General features: G+C 33.9%; 1 protein-coding gene and 1 long non-coding RNA gene across 4 annotated transcripts in view; one reads left to right on the top strand and one right to left on the bottom strand.

The window, feature by feature from the left end:
• The window catches only part of LOC6642231 (trissin receptor), a 50,246-nt gene extending 34,382 nt beyond the window's left edge, over window positions 1–15,864 (top strand). The window contains exons 4-10 of one of the 3 annotated variants that reach the window (XM_023175848.2): window positions 5,364–5,523; window positions 7,638–7,838; window positions 8,736–9,113; window positions 10,134–10,148; window positions 10,292–10,554; window positions 15,056–15,275; window positions 15,375–15,488. In XM_023175848.2, coding sequence (XP_023031616.2) covers window positions 5,364–5,523; window positions 7,638–7,838; window positions 8,736–9,113; window positions 10,134–10,148; window positions 10,292–10,554; window positions 15,056–15,275; window positions 15,375–15,425 — 1,288 coding nt within the window. In that variant the 3' untranslated portion in view covers window positions 15,426–15,488. Of the gene's footprint in view, window positions 1–5,363; window positions 5,524–7,637; window positions 7,839–8,735; window positions 9,114–10,133; window positions 10,149–10,291; window positions 10,555–15,055; window positions 15,276–15,339 lie in introns of all 3 variants that reach the window. The other 2 variants (XM_047010489.1, XM_023175849.2) reach the window with 2 other exon arrangements.
• Window positions 4,377–5,367, bottom strand: LOC124460167. Its single transcript, XR_006954101.1, has 3 exons — window positions 5,293–5,367; window positions 4,680–5,098; window positions 4,377–4,605 (listed from the first exon to the last, which is right to left on the bottom strand). It is a non-coding gene; the product is annotated as an uncharacterized LOC124460167 (long non-coding RNA).
• Window positions 15,865–23,064: the final 7,200 nt, after the last annotated feature.

Raw genomic sequence — 23,064 nt, 5'->3', positions numbered from 1 at the left:
TTTGAGGGCCCGGTTTGCAGGAAATATGATTCTTGAAATATATTTTAAGCTCTTAAAATAAGCTTAATTTTTGAAAAATTTGGTCGCGAGGTAGTGTTGAGTTGCTCCTGCTTTATGCCTGTTGGAATTCATTGGCTTTACAGACTTTTCCTTTTGGTATTTTCAAGAGTTCGTGGATTAGGTTGTCTCCTTTTAAAACTCATCGATTTTATTGATAACCTTGACATCGACATTATCCTTTCAAGTGATAAATATGATTGTTGAAACATATTTTGGGCTCTTAAAATAAGCTTAATTTTTGAAAAATTTGGTCGCGAGGTAGTGTTGAGTTGCTCCTGCTTATTGCTTTTTGGCATTCATTGGCTTTGTTTATCATCTCTGCATTTTCCCTATTCTTAGCATTGCCATAAAAATTATAAAACTTCTATTGAAGAGATTTCACGTCGGCTGGTACTACGCTTTTAAGCTCGAATTTGAGGGCCCGGTTTGCAAATATATTTTAAGCCCTTAAAATAAGCTTAATTTTTGAAATATTTGGTCGCGAGGTAGTGTTGAGTTGCTCCTGCTTTATGCCTGTTGGAATTCATTGGCTTTACAGACTTTTCCTAAAACAACTTCATTCATATCTAAAGGGTTGAAATGACCTAAACGAATCTTTCCATGTTTGTCCTTCGAAACCAATAAAAACCATTTAAAATGAAGCTACTTTTAAGCAGTTACTAACCTAGAGTTACTTAGATTTTTTCTATGAATTTCGAAGTAATCATCTCTGCATTTTCCCTATTCTTAGCATTGCCATAAAAATTAAAAAACTTCTATTAAAGAGATTTCACGTCGGCTGATCCTACGCTTTTAAGTTCGAATTTGAGGGCTCGGTTTGCAAGAAATATGATTCTTGAAATATATTTTAAGCTCTTAAAATAAGCTTAATTTTTGAAAAATTTGGTCGCAAGGTAGTGTTGAGTTGCTCCTGCTTTATGCCTGTTGGAATTCATTGGCTTTACAGACTTTTCCTAAAACAACTTCATTCAATGTTTGCACATTGAAACAAAGCCATTTTAAAATTGGGCTACTTTTTTTAAGCAGTTATTCACCTCGGAAAAGTGTCGCGTTGCTTTTTTAATAGGAAACAGTAGAAATTTTGATACTTGATAACTACTTAACTAATGATTATACAGACCTCTTTTAAGAGTTATGTAGTCATCATTCCTTCATTTTCTTTTTCTCAGCATTGCCGATAGTGGTATTTTCAAGAGTTCGTGGATTAGGTTGTCTCCTTTTAAAACTCGTCGATTTTATTGATAACCTTGACATCGACATTATCCTTTCAAGTGATAAATATGATTGTTGAAACATATTTAAAGCCTCCTTAACTAAGATGCGCTGCTTTATCTTCGCTTGAGTAATGCTATGCGAAATTAAAATAAGTTTATTTTTTTAAAATATTAGTTCTCAAGATGGTAACTAGTTGCTCTAGGTTATTGTTTTTTGTTTGTAGCTTGATATACTTATCGAGTTTGACACGAGTCAAGACTCCTATTGGCGATATGCATACAGACATATATACATATGTACCAATAATTCAAATAAGAAAACATTTATTATTTACTAGACTAATGCCAATTATTTTGATAATTTTCATTTTAATTTTTATTTTTTTTCATTTGAGTTTCATATATTTATGTTTGCATTGTATCGACTGTTCCACGCTTGTTTGGACTTTAAGTAAATATACATTTTGGCGAATCAAGAAAACATTTTTTTTACTTGTTTTTGTTGTTTTGCTCTTCACGCCAATTTCAATGAAAATGCATTTCGAATGCAAAAACATTCGCTCAAATTATGAGAATTTTGTGTTTATATGCCAATTTATTGTGAATTTGCTTGTAAAAATAAATATATATGTGTGTACACTGTACATATACAAATCAAAAATAATTGTGTGATGAATATTTCATTTGGCAAACAAAAGGCCAAATATGTATCGACACTACACAATATAAATTTTATAATAAAATTTTTGTATTTTAATGCTCGCTTCTGGCAATTGTTGAAGAGATTGTTTAAAGCGCTCATTTCAATTCATGAAATGTTTACTTAATTTATTTTTCTCAAGTGCATTTTGGTTTTGCCATTCTCTTTTCGAACGTTCCATCTTTTTCATGTCGAATGTTTTAGCATTCTAAGCTTTGTTGAAATTATTTTTGCATATTTTGATTACCTACAATATTAATTTAAAATTCTGTGGAAAATTGGAAAAACCAACCAAACAACTTTTCTCAGTATTATGCCTAGACAGTCCGGTCAGTCCTCAGCATCTCATAAATGTCACATAATTATCATATTAAGCGACTCAGATAACAAAAGCTGGCCAATATGGCCAGTGGACTCAGTGGTTAGCATAATTTCATAGAATTTATGCGCACAACACAAAAATTTAAGCTCTGCCAATGTGTGTGTGTATGTGTGGGCTGTGATCTTTGACCCTTCATAAATTTGGTCTAGCAAAACATATGCAAAGTGTACACGATTATTGCCGAAATGGTTTGTGAAATTATGTAAATGGCTCCATTTTTGTCTAGGCTCGTCAGTTAATGTGTTTCTTTTTCAAGTCGAGAGAAATCCAGCAAATTCTATAACTTTGAGTATTTTAAATTTAAGAAAAACTGATTTAAAATCAAGAGAAAATTTTCAAATTTTTAGTATGCGTACACACATTAAAAATATGCTTTTAATTTTTCATAAAAGTACCAAATGTATATACATATCTAGTGAATTATATTACTTAATTTATAGTTGACCTGTCAAAATGGATATTAGTTAAGGTTTTGTCTCATTTTTAAAAAGATGTTTATATGTACATACATATATGTATAGCATTAAATTATTTTTAAAATACCTTCCGCCTTCTTTACGGAATGATTCATACGGTTTTGCCATGTCGAAGTGACCCATGGTGAAATAAGTATAAGGTGGTCCCATCGGCAGCAGCGCTGCTCACAACGAGGTCTTATTTCAAATGTCGTTCGACTTCGTGGTCAGTTATCAGTTGTCGGTTTACTTATTTTTCATGCATAGGACCGTACGATTTGCCTACGGGACCACCTTGTACTTATTTCACCATGGTGTGACCGTTCACTTCATGTTTTAATCTTACGTGTTCCGATTGACCCTTTAATCGATATTTTACAAATGCAACACTAACCAGAGGGCCGGGGCTAACTTCGACCGCGTCAAAGTTTGTATACCCTTGCAACTTTTTTGGTAACTCTTTCCTTACCTATAGCCATTAAAGTAGAAAAACGTTTTATCTAAAAAGGCTAATATTGCGAAAGAACGGCCTAAAATCTTAGCATAGGAAAGAACGAAGATATTGATCAAAGTCACTGTTTTCCTCCGATCGTTCCTATGGGAGCTATATGATATAGTTAGCCGATCTTTATCAAATTTGGCACAGTCATTAACAGATATATTAAACTGACAAATAATTAATTTGAAAGCAATCGCGTTAAAAGTAACGAAGTTATTAATAAAAGTCACTGTTTTCGAAAGATCGTTCCTATGGGAGCTATATGATATAGTCACCCGATCTTGACCAAACTTGGCATAGTCGTTTATATCTGTAATTAACTCACCAATATTAAATTTCACGACAATAGCTAAGAAAATAACGAAGTTGTTGAGAAAAGTCACTGTTCGTGACTTTGCCATTTGTATGGGAGCTATATGATATAGTGATCCGATCCGGCTGAATCCGAGATATACAACGCCTGCAGTATATACAAGCCTACATGCAAAATTTCAGCTCTGTAGCTCCAACGGTGTAGGAGGAGTTTGCGTTGATCCAGACGGACGGACGGACGGACGGACGGACGGACATGGCGATTTGAACTCGTCTCGTCGTGCTGATCAAGAATATATATACTTTATATGGTCGGAGATGCTTCCTTCTATGCGTTGCACACTTTTGACCAAAATTAATATACCCTTTTTGCAAGGGTATAAAAATCTGAAATTACCTGATCAAAATGTCTCATTAACAAAATAAAACGAAAAATTCAAGTAAGTTGCTCAAAAATTGCATCAACTATACTTTCCCTTATGTTTTTCTTGAGGTCCAACTGGTAAGAGTCTTATAAGGCAAATTCCAAGAAATCGAATTCTAAAAATAGTTAGTTAAACAATTTAATCTGAATGGCAAAAAATAGACTCTTTTCCTATGAGAGCACTAAAAATCAAGTTTCAGAAAATTGGTCACATCTAGTTCTCTGATTCCTTTATTAACTTAGTTCGAATTGTCGTGTGTTTGTATTTACTAACTAATATACCTATTATATACTGTATTTTACTTATAAATATATTTAATGTATGTAATATTGATCTCTTTGATATTCCATCGCGTTTCTTTGCATTTTGAATACATAACAATCGCTGTCTAATCTGCACCCTGAATCCCAGTAGATACTTGTGTAGGATATGGGTGTAAAATTCAACAAAAGATCAACAGATATCGTTGACTTCCGGTACAGGTCTCTTCAAAGAAATCACATAAGAATCGGCGCCATAATTGTAAAGTCCGCTATTGCCATAACATCTCTCTTTTTCCTATAATATACGAAATAGAGATGAACTAAATTTGTGCACAGCATCTTAAAACATGTCATTGAAAGTTTTCTTACCCCTGCTCAACAATTGGTTAATTTGAGAAATCTTAAAGGGAAAATAAGACGAGAGGCAATATGTAAACCCTCTCAAGCATAACCAAGGGCACTCAGTTGGCAGTTAGAAGTTTAATCTCCACCCACACAGTTTTAGTACCTGAAACGTTTTTATGCCATTTCAGTTTAAGCAGCCGGCGACGACGACAACAAACGCCATTCGATCCACCTGGCAACAGGGCAATCATTTTTAATACCATAGACCAGAAAAAGTAACGCCCGCAATCAAACCGCAAAAGCATCACAATTTCACCTTATTAGGATACAATACAGGACCCATACCCTTCCTTCCCCTTGCCCACCATCTGTGTACCCGCACACAAATAGAATTACGTGCTAATCCTCAAATACAATGATCCTTCGTTTCAATGTAATTTTAGCTGGAAAAAAAGAATGAAAAAAAAATATATATATATATGAGGAGAGAAAAAAGCAAAGCGACATAAAATACTAACGACACCTTAATGTCGCATTAGTTTGGTGGGCGTGTCGTAAAATTTTATGAGGCGAAACTTAAAGCTGTCACAGCTAACCAGACTTTAAGGAAAAAGTTGAGCGGTTTTTTTTCATTTACGTTTTAAGCCAATAAACAAAAGTATTTATAGATTAATATATTAATATTTTGTGTGTGTGTTTCTTTTTCAGCTGGGTCTTTGGCGAATTTCTTTGTCGCATGTATCAGTTTGTTCATTCATTGAGCTATACGGCGTCTATATTCATTTTGGTTGTCATCTGTATGGAACGTTATTTTGCCATTGTCCATCCAATAACCTGTAAGCAAATTTTAACTGCGGCACGTTTAAGGGTAAGTGGATAACTAAGACAAAAACAACTAAAAATAAAATATATAAATGGTTATAGTTCGTACTCACGCCAATGTCTAATCGATGGTGGAACATTAAAAATGTCATAAAAATCGCCACATTAAAAGTTCTTAAGCGCAAAATATAGAAAAACAAAAACATCGTAAAAATGAGTGAACTAAAGTGGACAAACTTATAAAACAAAAATGGGTCAAAAATATTGTTAGAAGCCAAGGCAAAGAAATAAGAAAATTGTTCAGAACCAAAAGGGGAAATCATAAAACAAAACAAACACGAAATCAGACTTACTTCCGCAGTCACTTGGTTTTTATTCGCATAGGACTTTTAGTTTTTATAGACTCTTCTAGGACTTCCTAGTTACTTAATAGACACGCGATCTTGATGCTGTCTTCACAATGTATAGAAGTGTTTTAATATTCAGTTGAAATATCGTTCATAACCCTAAAGCAATTCAGGGACTTAAATTGTTTTTGGAACGGGAAACTGTTTTAACCATTTGGCTCACCTTCAAATTATTGAATCAAACAAATTTGTCCAAGCAACTTAAAATTGGTATTAGTTTGTCCGACTATTTTATGATTGAAGTTAAAGCTTTTGCGTTTAAGCGAAAAGTCACTATGCGAAAAAGGATAAGATAAAAAAGCAATTCGTTTCGCTTGCATTCTCTTTGTGAAGAAAAACTTTTTCCTTGGTACGTGGGTACATGACGTGCAGAAAAAACTAAAATATTTTGCTGGTTGAGCTACAATATAACCATCAAATTGGGAGAGCTTGAAAGTGTTTCCTTATCTATTTACTCTGTTTAAATTTAGTACCAGCAGAGATGCAAAAAAATTAGATTTCAAAAAATATAGGTAAATATTTACTTCAGCTACTTGAGATTTCAGTGTTGAAAAATGGAAAAATTGACAAACCTATTACTCTGAATAATAAAATCGAGGAATATTCGGCTGCTCTGGCTGCCGAATATTGTATTATTTGTTATTTGTTCTATAAAATCAAGAAATAATAGTGCGAACAAAAATTTTAAGAAGCTCGCGAATTCGAGTATCCGAAATTTACCATATGGCAACACTATCTCAAAATTTGACAGCTTTTTTCAGCCGGAAACAGCTATTTTTAGCTGTAGTTTGTTTTTTGTTTTTTACACAAAATCTACGAAATAAATAAACCATCAATTTACGCGCGCGTCTTGGGCCCGCGTAGCTTAAGTAAACATTTACCACAATTTGTTTATGCTAGGTCTAGAGATGACAAAAATTAGTATAGCGATAAAAACGCCGGAGTGTTTTCTGTGGGACTATCGTTATCGATTTGTTGTTTAATATTATCGAAATGTAGTATCACCACTAATGACGTAAAATAAAAAGCACGCTGGATGTCCAAAAAATCAGATTTGAGACGAACAAGAAGATATGTATATTAATGTAGTGTCTTGACTTCTATTCTAACAATGTTTTTGGCTACAACCAAACAAACTTACTAAAATGTTTCTGCATAATGTCGCACTATTTATTGGATTCTCAACTCGTTTAAATTCAATCTTCATAGTAGCCGTTGGATTTCTCATGAATTTTTCGACCTCTTTCAAGTAACTTTTTGATAACTCATTTTGACCGCAATTTGCAAGCTAATGAAACTTATTAAAGTGAAACCAACAAAACGGAGCTCCGAGACTGGAATTCGGCTGGCATGGCAAAAGGTTTAATAAGATAGATACCACAAAAAGTAAAACGAAAAAAATTAGAAACTTTTTCTGGTTGGCAAACTTTTTCGTGGCCCCAAGTCATAACCATTCACCATACTTATAATAACCCTCATTTTTGTCTCATCTAATTGCCCTAATGAAATGCTAAAAGTGAAATATTTTTGTCCCAAAAATTAAATATCCCTTTTGTTAATTTTTTGAATGGCTCTTATTAGGCAACTACAAGCCACTAAATGAGGCCAACAACTACATACATAAATGCTCTCCCATCCCATTCCTTTCCCAATCCATTTGCATGCAAATTTTGTGTGTTTGTTTGCAATTAAACAAATTGTTTGCGTGCTCAACCATAACCCAAAATATTCGTGTTATTGTCTTCTTCTGCAGATGGTCATTGTCACAGTTTGGATTACATCGGCTGTCTACTCGACACCCAAATTCGTCTTCAGTAAGACCATCAAAAATATCCACACCCAGGATGGCCAAGAGGAGGAGATATGTGTCCTTGATCGTGAAATGTTCAACTCCAAATTATTGGATATGATTAATTTTGTATTACTGTACGTGATGCCGCTGTTAGTAATGACGGTAAGTAAGGGGCAAATCTATTAGATGATTTGAATGTTTAAGCCGAATACGAAGAGCATTTCATTCAGGTAGTTAATTATTTATTAATGCAGTTTAATCATGGATCTTTAGTATGTATGATGTCAAATCAAAGGTCTACTTAAATGGCAAAGTACAAAATTTCTGTTGTATTCAAAAATGCTAGTAATTCATTTATTCTGAAAATGAGTACAGGTTTTTACTGTGCAGCTTTGTATAATTTTAAGTAAATGATGGAACATTGTCCACATTGAGAGCCCTTAAGTTAAAACAAAAGAAAGTAAATAAACATTTGTCTAGATCTTGACCTTGTCGAAATGTGTAAAGACTCTTCAACTTTAGTTGAAATTAGAGTAGAGTAAGGCCACAATGATGCAGATAACTAATTACGGCCTAGTAGCTGTGGCTAAGAAGATTGGCTGTAATTTACAATCACTGCCAAATTACATTATAAATAAATAAATTAATAATATTGGAGCTAGGATATTATCCCAATTAATACGAAAACCAAAAAAGCAGACAAGTTTTTTCAATATTTGTTGACCAGAAGACCAGACCAGACCAGAAGAACTTACACAGACTATGTAGATTTTTTTATAGGCCTTAGATGGGCTTTATATATATTTATTTAAGGAGGGATGCAATTCGAACGATTATGATCTTCTAGTTCTAATCTAATCGTTCCGTTTCTATCGAATCTTGATACATCTAGTAAGTCTTTAGACTTCTATTTACAGAATTACAGAACAATACTTTCTACAGATTATTGTAGTAGTCTTCTATACATACAGAAGACTTCGAATTGATTGGCTCGATTTGCTTTGCATTTGTTATATTGTCATTCATTTTGAACGTATTTGCCTCTTTTGCATTTACCAGGTGCTCTACAGTAAAATTGCCATCGCCTTGTGGCGTAGCTCACGCGGTCTCACACCGCATGTGATGCAGCAGCAACAACAACAGCAGCAGCAGCAGCAACAACCCGCCCAGGACAATAGCATGGGTATGCACAACAGCATGTACCATCATCATCATCATCACCAGCACCATCACATGCATAGTCTCCATCATCATCATCATCAGCTGCCAGCCACAACTGTTGTAGGAGGTGGAGGAGCTGCTGTTGTTGCATCTGGAGTAGGTGGCACTGGAATTACAACAACGACGCTGGCTTCCGGCAGCAGCAGTTCCACGTCCTTGTCACGTAAACAGAGCAGTAAATATGAGAAACGCGGCGTCAGCATCACGGAGAGTCAGGTGAGCATATCCCATCCTATATGGAAAGCTAAAACAATGCGAGCAAAGAAAAAAACAAGAGTAAACAATTTGGACAAAGGAATATAAAAGTGAAGAAGAAAAAGTAGCCCCAAAAAAAAAAAAATGTTAATTTGCCTGTTAATATGCAAAACGCAGTTTCCGATTTTTTACTGTAGAAGCTCAGAGAAAACTATTGCAATTTTGTTTATGAAATCACCGACAGAAGTTGGAAAAACAAAGCACACGAAACGAAATAACTTTTCATGAAACTTGATTCTTGCCACAAAACTTTGAGCAAGTGGTCCATGCACCGGGAACAGGTGTCAAAGCGCATTAAAAGTATCACAGACCATGGCCAGTTTGTCAGTTGCCCAGCTTGGAGTTTCGCTTTTTCATCTCTCAATGGCAAAAAGTTAAATAAGTGCTAAAACTTGTGAAAAACAAAACTAAAAATCTTCTTTCTGTGGTATACAGACGGTGGCGTATACGTTATATATTTCTGCTTGCCACTTAGTCTCAATTGACCGCTTGACAAGTAGCTTTAACTATTGCCAGTTGGCATTTGGGTTAATCTCTTTGCTTGAAAACTTTTCACCGAATAAAAATGGGGGAAAACAACACCTGATCAATCAATTTCTTAAAACTAGAGTGAAGTTCAAAGAGTTTAGAAGCGAAATTAGATGAGACTTTGAAGAATTACTTAGAATTAGGTCTAAAGCTAAATAAATTAAATATTTAACTCTTTTCTAATTAAAATAATTAAAATTATACCAAGCCAAAACACTAAACAATTAATGCAAAATTATTTAATCTGTTTGCATATTTTTTTACCCACCTATAAACCTTGATCCACAGCTAACTATCTATAACTATCTCTTCTGTTCAATTTTTCTCTTTCCTCGTTTGATCAACAAACTAATTTTTTGCTCCCACTAACTACACTAATCTACTCTCCACACTCTTAAATGAAACTACTACCACTACTACTAATCAAACAACACACACTCAACACTCAATTAGCTTGATAATTTCAAGGTAGGTATATTGCACTATGCCTACAATCTAAAACGAATAACTTAAACAGACTGACTTTAAACAAATGCCAATCAAATTCGGATGAGGGGAAAATTGATTTAACTTGTCTTTTTGTTGTGTTGTTGTTTCTTTCTGTCATGCAGGTGTCTCTGGAGGCGGATCGACCCATTGTGAGTGCTTGTCGCAAGACCAGTTTCTATCATCATTCTCATACGCATCATCAGCGACCGGGTAATGGCGGCGGAGGCGGCAGCGGAGTGGGCATGGCTGGCACCACACACATGTCACACTCATCGAGCAATGTCCTGCGCGCTCGTCGAGGCGTCGTTCGTATGTTGATAATATTTGTGCTGACATTTGCTCTCTGCAATCTGCCATATCATGCACGGAAAATGTGGCAATATTGGTGAGTTAGACCTCCATTTTATCCTTCTTTTTGAATCAACTTCTTCTCTCTCTCTTTCTCTCCATCTTCACCAAGTGGAAACAATTTTTTATATTCTCCCAGTGGCACAGTTGACAGGAGCATTTGCATAAGTGAAAAAATGGTTGGATGAGGGCAAATTGGTATACATCTGAAAGATTGATAGAAATCGAAACTTCCTGCGAAATGGTTATATTGGCGCTTTAAAGATATAAGACATTTCCACATGCTTTAGGTCTTTCCTTCTCTCAGTCTTTTTAATGCAAATCCCATTCATTATTTGCTAATTTCCTTTAGCCAAATCGACTTTACAACGCTTTTCACTTATCCCATTGAAGTGGCTTGAATTTCATTCAATGGCAAACGCCTTCACATCAGACACAGGAAATTCTCAATCCTTTTTCTTGTTTTCCTTTTTTCTGCCAAACGCCTTTTGAAATCGGAAGCCAGTAAACGACCAGCTTAACTTTTCCAACCCCCGTTCCCTTTGCCATCACCCTATCCGTTTGCTCTTCCTTCCTTTTTGCTGCTGGTTTTGCTTTTCATTGATAGTTTGCTCTTTTTTATTTGCGGAATGAGATAGCCAGAGGTAGAACTTGTTTGTAGCCAGTTAAATGAGTCGAAAATGTTTGCCAGGTTATTCTGACACCTTTCGGAATTTGAGAGTAGATACACTTGGTCGATACAAAAGAGTAGCAATGTCAAGACAAAGAAGTTCATAAATGTAATTTGAATAAAAAATGCTTTATTTAAACTTGTGCATTGACAACTGAGTAAAAAGAAGGCTCTAAGCCTTTTCCAGCAATGTCTATAAAAATATTCTTTAATCCGCCATTTTACCAACAGAATTTTCATAACTTTTTATTGCCTCCTTACTTGAAGCTTAATAAAAAGCAATTTACTAACTGGTAAAGCACTTAGCCAGTTGGCTAAGTTATAATAAGGAAAAGTTGCTTGTTTTCCTTTCAATGGCACTCTCTCTATCTCTTTCCCTTAAGTTATCTCCTCAATTATGTTATCTCCCAATGATTCATTCAGTTAATATTGAGCAAATACAATTGAAAACATTTGAAAGGTCATGGCATAAATGGCAAAAATATTTGCTTGAACCAACCAAAGTCAAGCCGATAAAAAAGTTGACGAAAAAAAATGCGTTTAATTTTGCCATGAATCCTTTTCGCCATATTATGTTTATCCTGTTTACTTTCACCCTTGGCAGCGGCAGCTTATGGTGTCCATTTGAGTGGAAAACTTGAAACTTTACAAACTGTCGAAAAGTCACAACTCAATTCAATAACATTTGGTAAATAAAGAATAAAAATCTGAAATGCCAACAAGAAAATTGAAATGCCAAGACTTATTGTAAGATATAAATCTCAATTGTGTGGTGGCAAAGGAATTTGGCCAAAAAAAAAAAATAAGTACAAATTTATTTACACAGAAAAATTTATATAAATCTGTTGAAATGCATTTCAGCAATTTCTCATGCAGTAAAATGAAAATCTCTGAAAATCTCTGCCAGCTTGTGAATAATAAATGAAAATATATAAATGATATATATTTTCCTACTAGAGGGGGAGTAACACGAGAACACAGGAAGACTTGGTACTTAACACGCCTTCCATAAATATGATAAATGGGACTACATAAATGTGGCAAAAATTATACAAAGAGGCTTACAATTTATCAATTGAGAGATTATCACAAAGTTATGATTAACAACGGCATAATTGAAGTCTCTTTAAAGGGACGACTTTTTAAAAACTCACAGAGTAATAGAAGTAATCGGGAATCATTTGAAAAATTGTCAATTTCAAGTCATTAGAAAGCATCAAGCGTGAATTTTCATGTTTTATTTCTGCCAAGTTTTATGTGATTTAATAGTATTTTGATTCGTAATATTCTCCTGTGTGTAATAAATCGTCGTTTGCTTAAGTTGCTTGTAATTCACAACTAGTTTTAACGTTATAGAAGTGGATCAGTCATTGAAATCTCTTACTAATAAAAACTTTTAGCAATTATCAAATTGTCGTCATTTGTAGTTAAACTTATTTACTTTATAACATTAGGCCTTCTCCAATAAATATCTATCTAGATGGCAGACACAAAGTTTGTATCCTTTTATTATGTTTTAAATGAAAATCCAATTAATTTGACACACAGGCTCAAACATAAAGGTTTTTTTTTGTGTTTTGCTTGAACAATCGCATTATTTTTGTTTTTTATGTTCACTCCAAGTGGTGGATCTCTTCAATTTTTGGGATTCTTTTTACAAATTACTTAACTTTTTTGTTTGTTTGCCACGCGTTGCCAAATGGTTTGGCACTCCCTCTCCTTTAGTCACCGTGTTCCCTTCAGAAATATCTATTAATACGATTCTGTCAACACTCAGCCCAGCAAAAGCAAGCAAACTGTGTGATTGAGTAAGTGAGTGAGTGGGTAAACGACACGTGTTCATTATTAGCTCACAAAAGCACTTTGAGACGACATTGGACATGCGAATTCTGATAACAAACTGCGATACCATCAACATCAACAGCGAGCAGTTGGCAACAGTTCGACTCCAACTCATGGCTCTTATTTCGCAATGTCAAATATGTCCTATCATTTGGTTGGACACAGGGACAGGACACAGACATTTACTTCCCACAGGATTCCCGCTGTTTTTCTCCATTTGCCTTGGCAACGCGTGGCGTCCAATTTAAGTATATAAATATATGGCTTGTTCCCATTTTTGGAATTGGCCTTTAAATTTCATGGGGACAAGCAAATTGCCAAAGCCACTTCAAAAATAACTAAAAAAACAAAAATAAAAACTCCTCTAGCAGAGGCGACAACAAAAGCGAAGGACACTTGAGTGCTCCAATCAGTTAGCTCTACTTCTTTCACTTCACCCTCCTCCTCGACCCATTTTTGGCCTCTTTCTCTTGTGGCACTCGCAAATGCAACGCAAATTGCACAACATTTTGACAGTCAGAGAAGGAAACTCAAGCAAGAACAACAGTAACATGAACACTTTCCTTCTTTTTTTTTACTGCTTTAAATATTTGTTGAGCTTGGGCAAAGTTTTTGCCACATCTTTATGTTGCATACTTGCAGGCGGCAGCAAACTTTGTGCTCTTGGGCAAATTCTTTGCTCCATTAGACAAGTTGCAGGTCAGCATACTTACAGTCTGCTGACAAAAGAAACTTAATCACTTGGGCGGCGGTCAAAAAACACTCCCCCTCAAAAAAATGCCTGAAAGAAAAGAAGAAAATAGGTGAAAAGCGAAAAAAGTCTTCTACTTTTTCTCGAGTGGAGCTAAAAAGTTTAACTAAGAAAAATTCTTCAATTACGTTCGAGCTGTTTATTTATTGGACTGAAATTAATTGTTATTTAAAAATAAATCTTAAGCCACATTTGAAAATTACTTTTTATGCCATTTCAAAAAATTAACGATGATGGGGAAAAGTAAACTAATGAAAAATTAAAACTACATATATTTGTTCATATTTTCTGCTTAATCGGATGGTGACTCATCTGGCCAAAGAAACAGCCATCGCGCAAATAACGTCTTTAATATGGAAAGGCTATGATAAAAATTATTAACTCGTAATCTTCTGGCTAAATTACAAAATACGAAGAACCAATTTGTTTTCTAATATAGTCTAGTCTAGTAATGACTAAATGGAAGTAATATTTTTTATATATATGCCTTAAGCTTTACTTACTATGGCAGATTAATAATATAAAATAATTAATTTTACATACATCGTATGGTTTAACCTTTTCTATTAAATATTAAGAGCTGAGCTATAAAACAAAGAAGCCTTACAAGAGATTTATAGTATCAGATTGAGGGTTTTTTTCCTTGTGAAAAGATGTGCAAAGTATATTTAAGTGCGTAATTGCTACTTTAAATATAACAAAATAATATAAATATAATTATATATTGATTGCTTTTATGAAGATATAAAAATCGGTATTAATCACATTTTTATTACCAATTTATGGTTTTCATAAAAAGTAATCCGATTTTTCCATCATAAAATAAGAGGTGAGAGGTTTATGACTCTCTTATACATACATACATAAAAATTCCCCCATAATTTAACTTGTTTACTTTTACATATGAATCTTGAAAATGTTTTATCGAAGCTAAGAAATACTTCAAATTGTTATTACTTACCCACTAGACAGCATCAGGTCCTTAATTTAGTTTAGTTAAAGTGCAAAATGTCATGTAACAAGTATTATTGTGGCCTACCACCTAAAGTTGTAGAAGAGGTTGTTCTTACCAAAGAATAATCTATTCCATACCCTACTCAACTAAAGTCAGTATGTGAACATGTGTTGTACCTACTTTAAATTTCTTTTTTGGGTTACCCCACACACCAATGATGGGTTTAACTAGTTTATACAAGCATCTGTTCATAGTTTACATGGGAGTATACAGAAAACTGGTAGCAACCTATTCAAATTTGTTTATTTGTGCACTTACAGGTCACGTTCGTATCGCGGTGATTCCAATTTTAATGCGCTGCTAACGCCGCTCACCTTTCTGGTCACGTATTTCAATTCGGGTGTAAATCCCCTGCTCTATGCGTTCCTTAGTCGCAATTTTCGTAAAGGCATGAAGGAGCTGTTACTTTGCTCATGGAAGAAGGGTAAAGGCAAGTCATCATCCAATTCGTCGATGCATCACAAGCGTAAGGCCCTGCAGGTGAGTTTCTCAGCAAAGTTAATTCATTTTTCCATCTGGAATCCTTGAAGATGGCAACAATCAGTTTTCTTTACCCCCATTTAATGCGAAACACTCTAGACCCACTCGCTGCCCACGGACACCACACACATTGGCAACGAACAGCTATGATGGCCAAGCATCTGGAAGACTCACTTTAAGGTCTTCGGTCGACGCTCTTAAATCCCATCCGAGAATTACACTAGCTTCTAGTCATCTTTCCTAGTCTCACATATGTAGCTAGCGATAATTTCATTGTGATTTTCTAAGAAGCCTATTGCTTGAATTGAAATAAAAACGAAATAAAATAAAAAATATTAATAATTATTAGATTTACATACATATATACTAACTACTTGAATACTCAAGACAACTAAGTCAAATAGTTGTGTTTAAGAAGTTCATTAAGAAGGTCATGTTCTTTTTCTCTCTATACGCCGCTTTCATTAAGGCCAAAAAAGGAGAGAAAAAGAAAATAAATTGTATATTCTATGTAACCATATTTATGTACATATATTTCATAATATGGTTGCAATAATCTTGTCCAGTTTTTAATGTAAGTTTAACTTTAAACGTGATTCAAATATAAATAAAATGAAAATAGCATTAAAATAAAACGTCATAAAAACTGTTTATTAAAAACACAAAAGACAAGATAATAGCAAAGTTAGGTATGTATGTATATATTTGATTTTATTGATTTATTTCTTAATTTCCAGGAGAGTTTTTTATTCTACTTAACTTCTACACCATGATGATGAATCGTTTCCACTTCATTTAGTCGAATCTCTTTACAAAATGCAATCCAGCATCATTTTTGCTATTTTTATTGCCAAAATCAATCAAATTCGCGCAGAAGACTACGCCGGGCACAAACTTTCGCCTATATTCTCCACCACCCCCCAATGAATTGCAATTTCGTGGCCATTGCCACAACTAAAAAGATGGCTAAGAGAAGGGCAGGGATGGTAGAGGAAAGGAAAAAGAAAACAAACTGTGGCTGAAATTGGAGTTTTGCAATGGGATTTGGTTGCTATTCGAAAATTGTCTGTGCGTTATCAGCAAAAGGGAATTGCACTATTTCGATAGATATATACAACACATACATACACATATATATATATATATATATTTGGCACAAAAGCTCTGGCAACTACGTACAAACTTATATTTTCTATTTATAGCCATGACTTGTAATATCTCATGACAAGTACAGTTTCAGTGGTCAACCAGAAAACACGCTTCGCTGTGGAATAGACATTAAGGAATCCTTTCAATTAGGATACGAATTTTTAGTTCTTAGTAAAGTATTTACACTTCTGCTTATGTCCTGTTCCAAAATTAACATTTGTTATTCCTTTTCCCTTTGTTTCCTTATCAAAATATAGTTTCTTTTGTTTTTATTAATTGTAATTTGTAGTTTCTTAACACTTTTGGCTCTCATAAATTGTTGTTGTTTCAAAGTGCTACCAATTTTAATCAATAATACCTAAGTTCGAATCAAATATAACTCTAAACTACCTATTTTAGATACCGTTATCCTTCCTGTGCGATTTTTTACTACACAGTTTCACAAGAAAAAAAATTTAGCTTCGGTTAAGTACAGGTATTATATTTCATAGTTATAACTAACATTTTTATGTGAAAAGTTTTAACGAATATTTGGTAGTTGAACTTCGTCTTAATTGGCTTTGTTCTAGTTGCCATTTGTAGTTTGTTAGCTGATTTTACTGCCTTCAGTTATTTCAGTTTCTGGGCAGATTATTATTTCTTAAGAAATCCGACTCTGCTAGTAGTTTCTAATTCTTTTAATTCTCTACTATTTTTAAGAAAGTTGGTTACTATTAAAGCAGCATTCCGTAAAAAGATTAAAATTTATAAAAAAAATAGAGCTTATAGGCTAATCCGACTAGACATTTAGATTTCAGGGAGACATAATTTTTCTTAATTGTTGTTTCTCTAATTTTCCTTATTTTCGATTTCTAGTTTAGATAAGGTATTCTGTTCTACAATTATATCATACTAAATAACTATTTTTTTTGTCCATACCTTTTTTTCAGACCTTGCTTAACAAACAGCGCATTTAGATATTACATAAATTTTCAACTAAAGTAATCTTCAACTGCAGTCTATTCCTCTATCGATCTATAGACTTAAATTTAGCATCACTTGCAGAGAAACAAAAAGTCGTTGACTAGTTTTCAAGCGATAGATTTGCTTTTTCATTTTAGTATTTGGCACCAACTCAACAATGCAGTAAGACGACAAGAGCTGAGGATAGAAAACAAAAGAACCTCGGGAAAACTCAATTATCAAAGGCTTGCAGTGGCGCACAAATTAAAAATCAAAAAGGAAAAAAAGACCTCGCTGAGAAATCTCTTGAATCGCTGAGCTGTTTGTTTTGGTCATTTGTATTTTGGCCAGGTCTTTGTTATGCAAAGTCAACCATAAATTGTGTCAAGTACGTGTAGTTGTTGGCCAACAAACCAGCCAAGAAGCAACTAACAAAAAGAAAATAAGAAAACAGTGAAAGAATTTAAAGGACTTTGCTTACACTTGCGGATCTTTCTTAATTAAAATCGTACGACTTAAAAGTCTGCGGATTGACATAAATCATAACCGACTGACAATGATTTATACCCAGTTAACAGAGAGAGAGAGAAAAAGCGAAACCGAGACAGAACGTCAATAAGTTAATATAACAAATGGTACTTGGAAAATCAATCAATATGATACACACACACACACAACAGCTTCCCCTCATCCCTTTAGAAAAATCCTTGCCTATAAACTAACCGGAAAAAAAACTCGAAAAAATAACAAAATTTAAAAAATACAACTACCAGGCTAACAGGAACTGGCAGAAGCTTGACAAATGTCAAAGGCACAACTTGACTCAAAAATTCTTTAGCTTGAATGGTGCAAAGTTTGAGTTTTTTGGGATAGGGCGGGAGGAGATGAATGGATGGCAGCTCTTGAAGTTGTGGGACATGTGATACAACGAAAAGTTTTTTTCCGGCTTGCAAATTTAAGATGAATTTTTGGCCAGGCAGACAGCAATAGCAGCAAGTAAGCCAAAAATCAATGCCGGCAACAGGAAATGCATTTTCATTTCTGCAGTAACTATTTATGACCCTAATTGGAAGACAGAGAGCAAGAGTAACTCAATTTGGTCGACAGAAATAGCATTCCTAAGTGATGGATAGTTTGCATTTGCAACAGAGTTTTATCTATGGCTTGCAATGTGGGCGTCAAAATGTACAAAATTCTTCTACCAAAAAGTGAAATTCTTTGGCCACAATGAAACTTGCATAGAAATGTTACATCATTTTAAATACATTTGCGTGAACTAAAACTTGTATTTATTAATGTATACAAATGAATGGTATTTATAGCCTATCGTTTTAAGAACTAGTTGTGGATTTGTTTAAATTTATAAGCCATTATTGCGGGGTAAATGAATAAGTCAAAGTAAACGTAGATACTCTATGAAGATACTCTATTTTTTTAGGCTTCCAGTTTGGTCCTACAAAATATTTTTCTTTACTTTAAATTAGTAATAGCCCAAGACTTAAAACAAAAGCTTAAATAAAAACTTAAAACAACATGTCCCACTCTTTGAAACCCACTTATATCACACAAACTCAATCAACATTTCTACTAACAGCTAAGAGGTTTCGTTTATAGAAAAAGCAAATGCTAAATTGTATAATCTAATAGTTTAACATCTAAATATATCTTGGGATAAAAAACTTTTTCCTTTTAATGATAGCCGCCTACTGCGAAACAAATTAGATTTGTATACCAATAAGTTGTTAAACTTTTTCACAAACTGGTATGTCCCTATTTTCCTCACACACACACACACACGAGGACTTTGCTGGGACACCGACACTTTGGCACACACAAAATTATCCAGAAGCCCACGCAACACTAAGCCAAAGTCTTGCGTTTATAACTATTTCAACTAATTGCCATAAGCTCTTAAACAAATTTCTAGGTATATACATTTTTTTTAAAAAACTTGTAACTCTTTAGGTTTTTCTTGTTTTTACGCAACTAATCGGATTATTTAGCCGTTCAACGGACACCCCCCCGTTCCCCACTCATGCTTAGGAGAAGGGGGAAAATTGTCATTGTTGCATTTAACTTTGTTGACTATCGCAATTTTCTCCTTGAATGATTTGTAATCCCCCCTTGTAGATGGAGAGAAATGGGATGAGGTAAGACCATTAAAATATGTGTGTGTTTTTTTTTTTGTTTTGTTTGTTGCAAATTAATTCTCACTCTCTCTAACTCTCTCTCTCTCTCTCTCCCTCTCTCTTTTGCACTGACCATTATTAAAAGTGCCTGGGACTTATTGACATATTCTAATTAGCAAACAGTTTAGTTTTAATATGTTAAGCTACTGGCATTTTAATTAAAAAGTCCTTGTAATGAATCGATAAAAATGTGTGCTCTAGAAAGCAGCTAAATTAAATATAAATTAAATGATTGCATCGAAGATTATATGCCCTTTCAAATTGCAATCAGCTTTTATTAGTTTATTATTAGTTAGTTAATTATCCATAATTTAATTGTTCAATATGGTATGGGTGAAACGAGATACATTCTTTGAAAGGATGACATTTAGATAGGATATATAGGAAATATGCAAACCAACAATAACAAATGCAAACTGAATCAACGAAAGGATATTTAGAAATGTCCTGTTAGTTTACGCCATACAGTTTTCCTAGGTATTACCTTCAAAATCTCATAGGTCCTATAACAAATTGGAAGAATTTTGGCAATTTTGTTACAACATATACATATGTAATGAACTTAAATGAAAAAGTAATGATCTAATGACAACGATAATGGTAGACGACTTGATCTAAAACTAAATTTGTATTGGACTAGTTTGTAATACAGTTGTTTTAAGTTGGAATACTTTTCTCCAATTACAATATTCTCCGCTATAAACCTCGTTAAGGAGTTGCACTCCTCTTTCCGCAGTCTTTCTTATTTAGTCAGTTCCTTACAACTTAGTTGTAGTCACTACCTTTCAACCGCTCGTCTGTTTCTTGAAAGCCATCCTCGTAATTCGGTTGTCAGGCCTGGATAAGAGTTGGCATTGTTTTCGTTTTCTTTTTTTCTTTGGTTGATTTTAAATTATCCGTTTGAAACTTTTGCATCTATTTGCCTGATGATTTATTCTCATTTATTATTTACGAAGAAGTTTGTATTTGGCAACACTTTCATTCTCTCTTGACTTTTGACTAATATCCCTGGATCATTGGGCAAGAAACTTTGCATCCATTACACACGTTGCCCTGCCCTTCCCTTCCCCCCATGAAAAAGAACAGAACAGGCCCCTGCTGCTAGTCAAACCATCTAAATTTGCTTGATGCGAAAAGTTAAGTGGCAAGTTTCCACTTCGTCTCGGTCTTTCTTTCAACAACAAGTGGCAAGCAATTTGACAGAACAACTTGGTATTTGGACAACTGTAGACAGCAAAACTACCAAGTTAAGCCATTTTTGTGTGTGCTCTAAAAATTAATTTAAATGAAATGAAATGAATTAAGTGTAATGCAGAAGACAAATAAAACTCAAGAGAAATAGAGAGACAGAAAGAGAAATAAAACACTATCCCAAATAGTTTTTTGTAGTTTTGCATTTCATTGAAAAGATGATGACTTTTGTATACCCTTACCACAACCCCTAATGAACATTCTATTCGAGATCACTCTACTTTTTAGTACAACAAAATCTATTCCTAATTTCTTGAAAATTTCTCGAAAGAAAGTCACTTATATAAAATTCTTTTATATGTTTCTTATATTCTAAATTTTACATTACATTACAGTTCTTACAAATACGAAGTCAATCTTTTTAATTTTTCCAAACAAACGATTTTTAAATTAAAATCAAATAAATTTTGAAACAAAATACTATACAGTTAACAATAAGTGATATACATATAATATTCCTTTCATTAAATCTTTTATTTAACTCATTCTTTAAGAATAAAAAAATGTTTTAATATAATAAAAACTACTTCAAAATTTACTGCAAAATTTGCTAAGATATTGTAAACTTAGACTGTTAAAACTACTTTCGACTAATCCACACAACATGCAAATATATGTACGGGTATTTATGAGTATGACTTTTTCTATGTCACAAACTTGCAATGAAAATGTATATACCCTTTTAAAAGTATATTATTCAAACCATAATGGCCAACTGCCAGCTTCTGTTAGCCTGGTCATAGAATTTTTTAATTTTTATCATTTTTCTAGGAAAAAATGCCCAAAAGAAGCTTAAGAAAACTTATTTTAAATTGTGAGAAAACTTTTAAAAGTTAACTTTTAAAAATATGCAAACATTAAACACAAAAAAAAAAACTACCAAATTCATTAGCATAGATATATCAAAGTGCACTCTCTTAACCAGAGTTGCTGCTGCAATAAAAATAATGTGTATTGGGTATACTTTTAGGCCGTAGAATGTACAGGAGCCCAGCAACCAGAAAGAGCAGGCGAAACATTTCTACCAATTGGCATGCCGTTCAGTCATTCCATCTCTCTTCCTGCCGTCTCCTGTTCCGCACCTTGCTTCCAGCCAACGCCAATGACAGGCAGTTATCTGGACTGCAACAGCCGGTAAAGTTTTCCATGTCTGAAGTTTGGCATATAGCCAGCCAGCCAGCCAACCAGCCTGAGTGTGGCAACAAGGCAGTGGGGCAACATGCTGGATTGGGGCAGTCCCCGAAATGATTTTTGCATAGCTTGGAAGAAATTTTAAATTCGACTTAAAAAGTGCTTAAGTTATTATGCTCTGGACTCAGAGACTGCTTCTTTCTGTTTAGCATTTCCGTTTCCGTTGCACAGCAGCTCTATGCATTTTTCATAAACTTGCCCATGCACATCTCTCAACGACTTTAAGTTTTTAAAGTGCCACACAGACTATACATACACACACACATAGACACACACACACACATAGGAAACACAATCTAGGCTATAATAACTTTTGGGTTTGCCCCACAAAAACATTCGCAAATTAAAAGGGGGGAAAAAAGGTAGCAGGACGCAGGATTATTTTGTTTGCAAATCTCGAGTTATTATTTTAGGATGCAACAAATTGGATTTCATTTGGCAAATTTGTTGATTTTTAATTTTGCTTCTTCTTTGAGTTTTTTGGGTTTTCTGTTTTTTTTTTTTTTTTTTGCCTAATAAATTAGATAGGGCGCCATAGCAAGGAAAAAGGGATAAGACCCTTTAAAGGGTCACTAATGGACATTGCAAAAATCGTGATTTCGTTGTAGGTAATGTCTGCCAAAGCTTTTACCTTTTTCTTGTAATACCCTTACCTTAAATAGGTTATCATTTTAAAGAGTATTTGGCAATACCAAGTAAAGAGAATTAGTGACTTTATTTTATATTCAAAATTGTACGTTTCCTGAAAATCTTTTTTGATGATCGTGATTATTTGCATTTTCATCTTAAGTGTTTTTTCAAGACAAACGCTAACCAAAAATTCTTTCCAAAATAAAAGAAGAGAACACTTGTGCAGAAACTTGTCAGCTTTGTATAACGATTGATCTAAAATATAGTTCGAAGTCCATGAGTTACCTAAATTTTTTTTAGGTGTTGGAATAAGTATCAAAAATTTCAGGTAGGAAACATTTAATGTTTAAATTTTAAACAACATAAATTGAAGTCCTAATAATCAATTATTTTAACATCTCTAGATAAATACCAATGTTGTATAAACTACAACGGCG

Source organism: Drosophila willistoni (genome assembly GCF_018902025.1).
Source record: "Drosophila willistoni isolate 14030-0811.24 chromosome 2R unlocalized genomic scaffold, UCI_dwil_1.1 Seg167, whole genome shotgun sequence".
NCBI classification, from domain to species: domain Eukaryota; kingdom Metazoa; phylum Arthropoda; class Insecta; order Diptera; family Drosophilidae; genus Drosophila; species Drosophila willistoni.
This window is presented reverse-complemented; position numbering and strand designations above follow the sequence as displayed.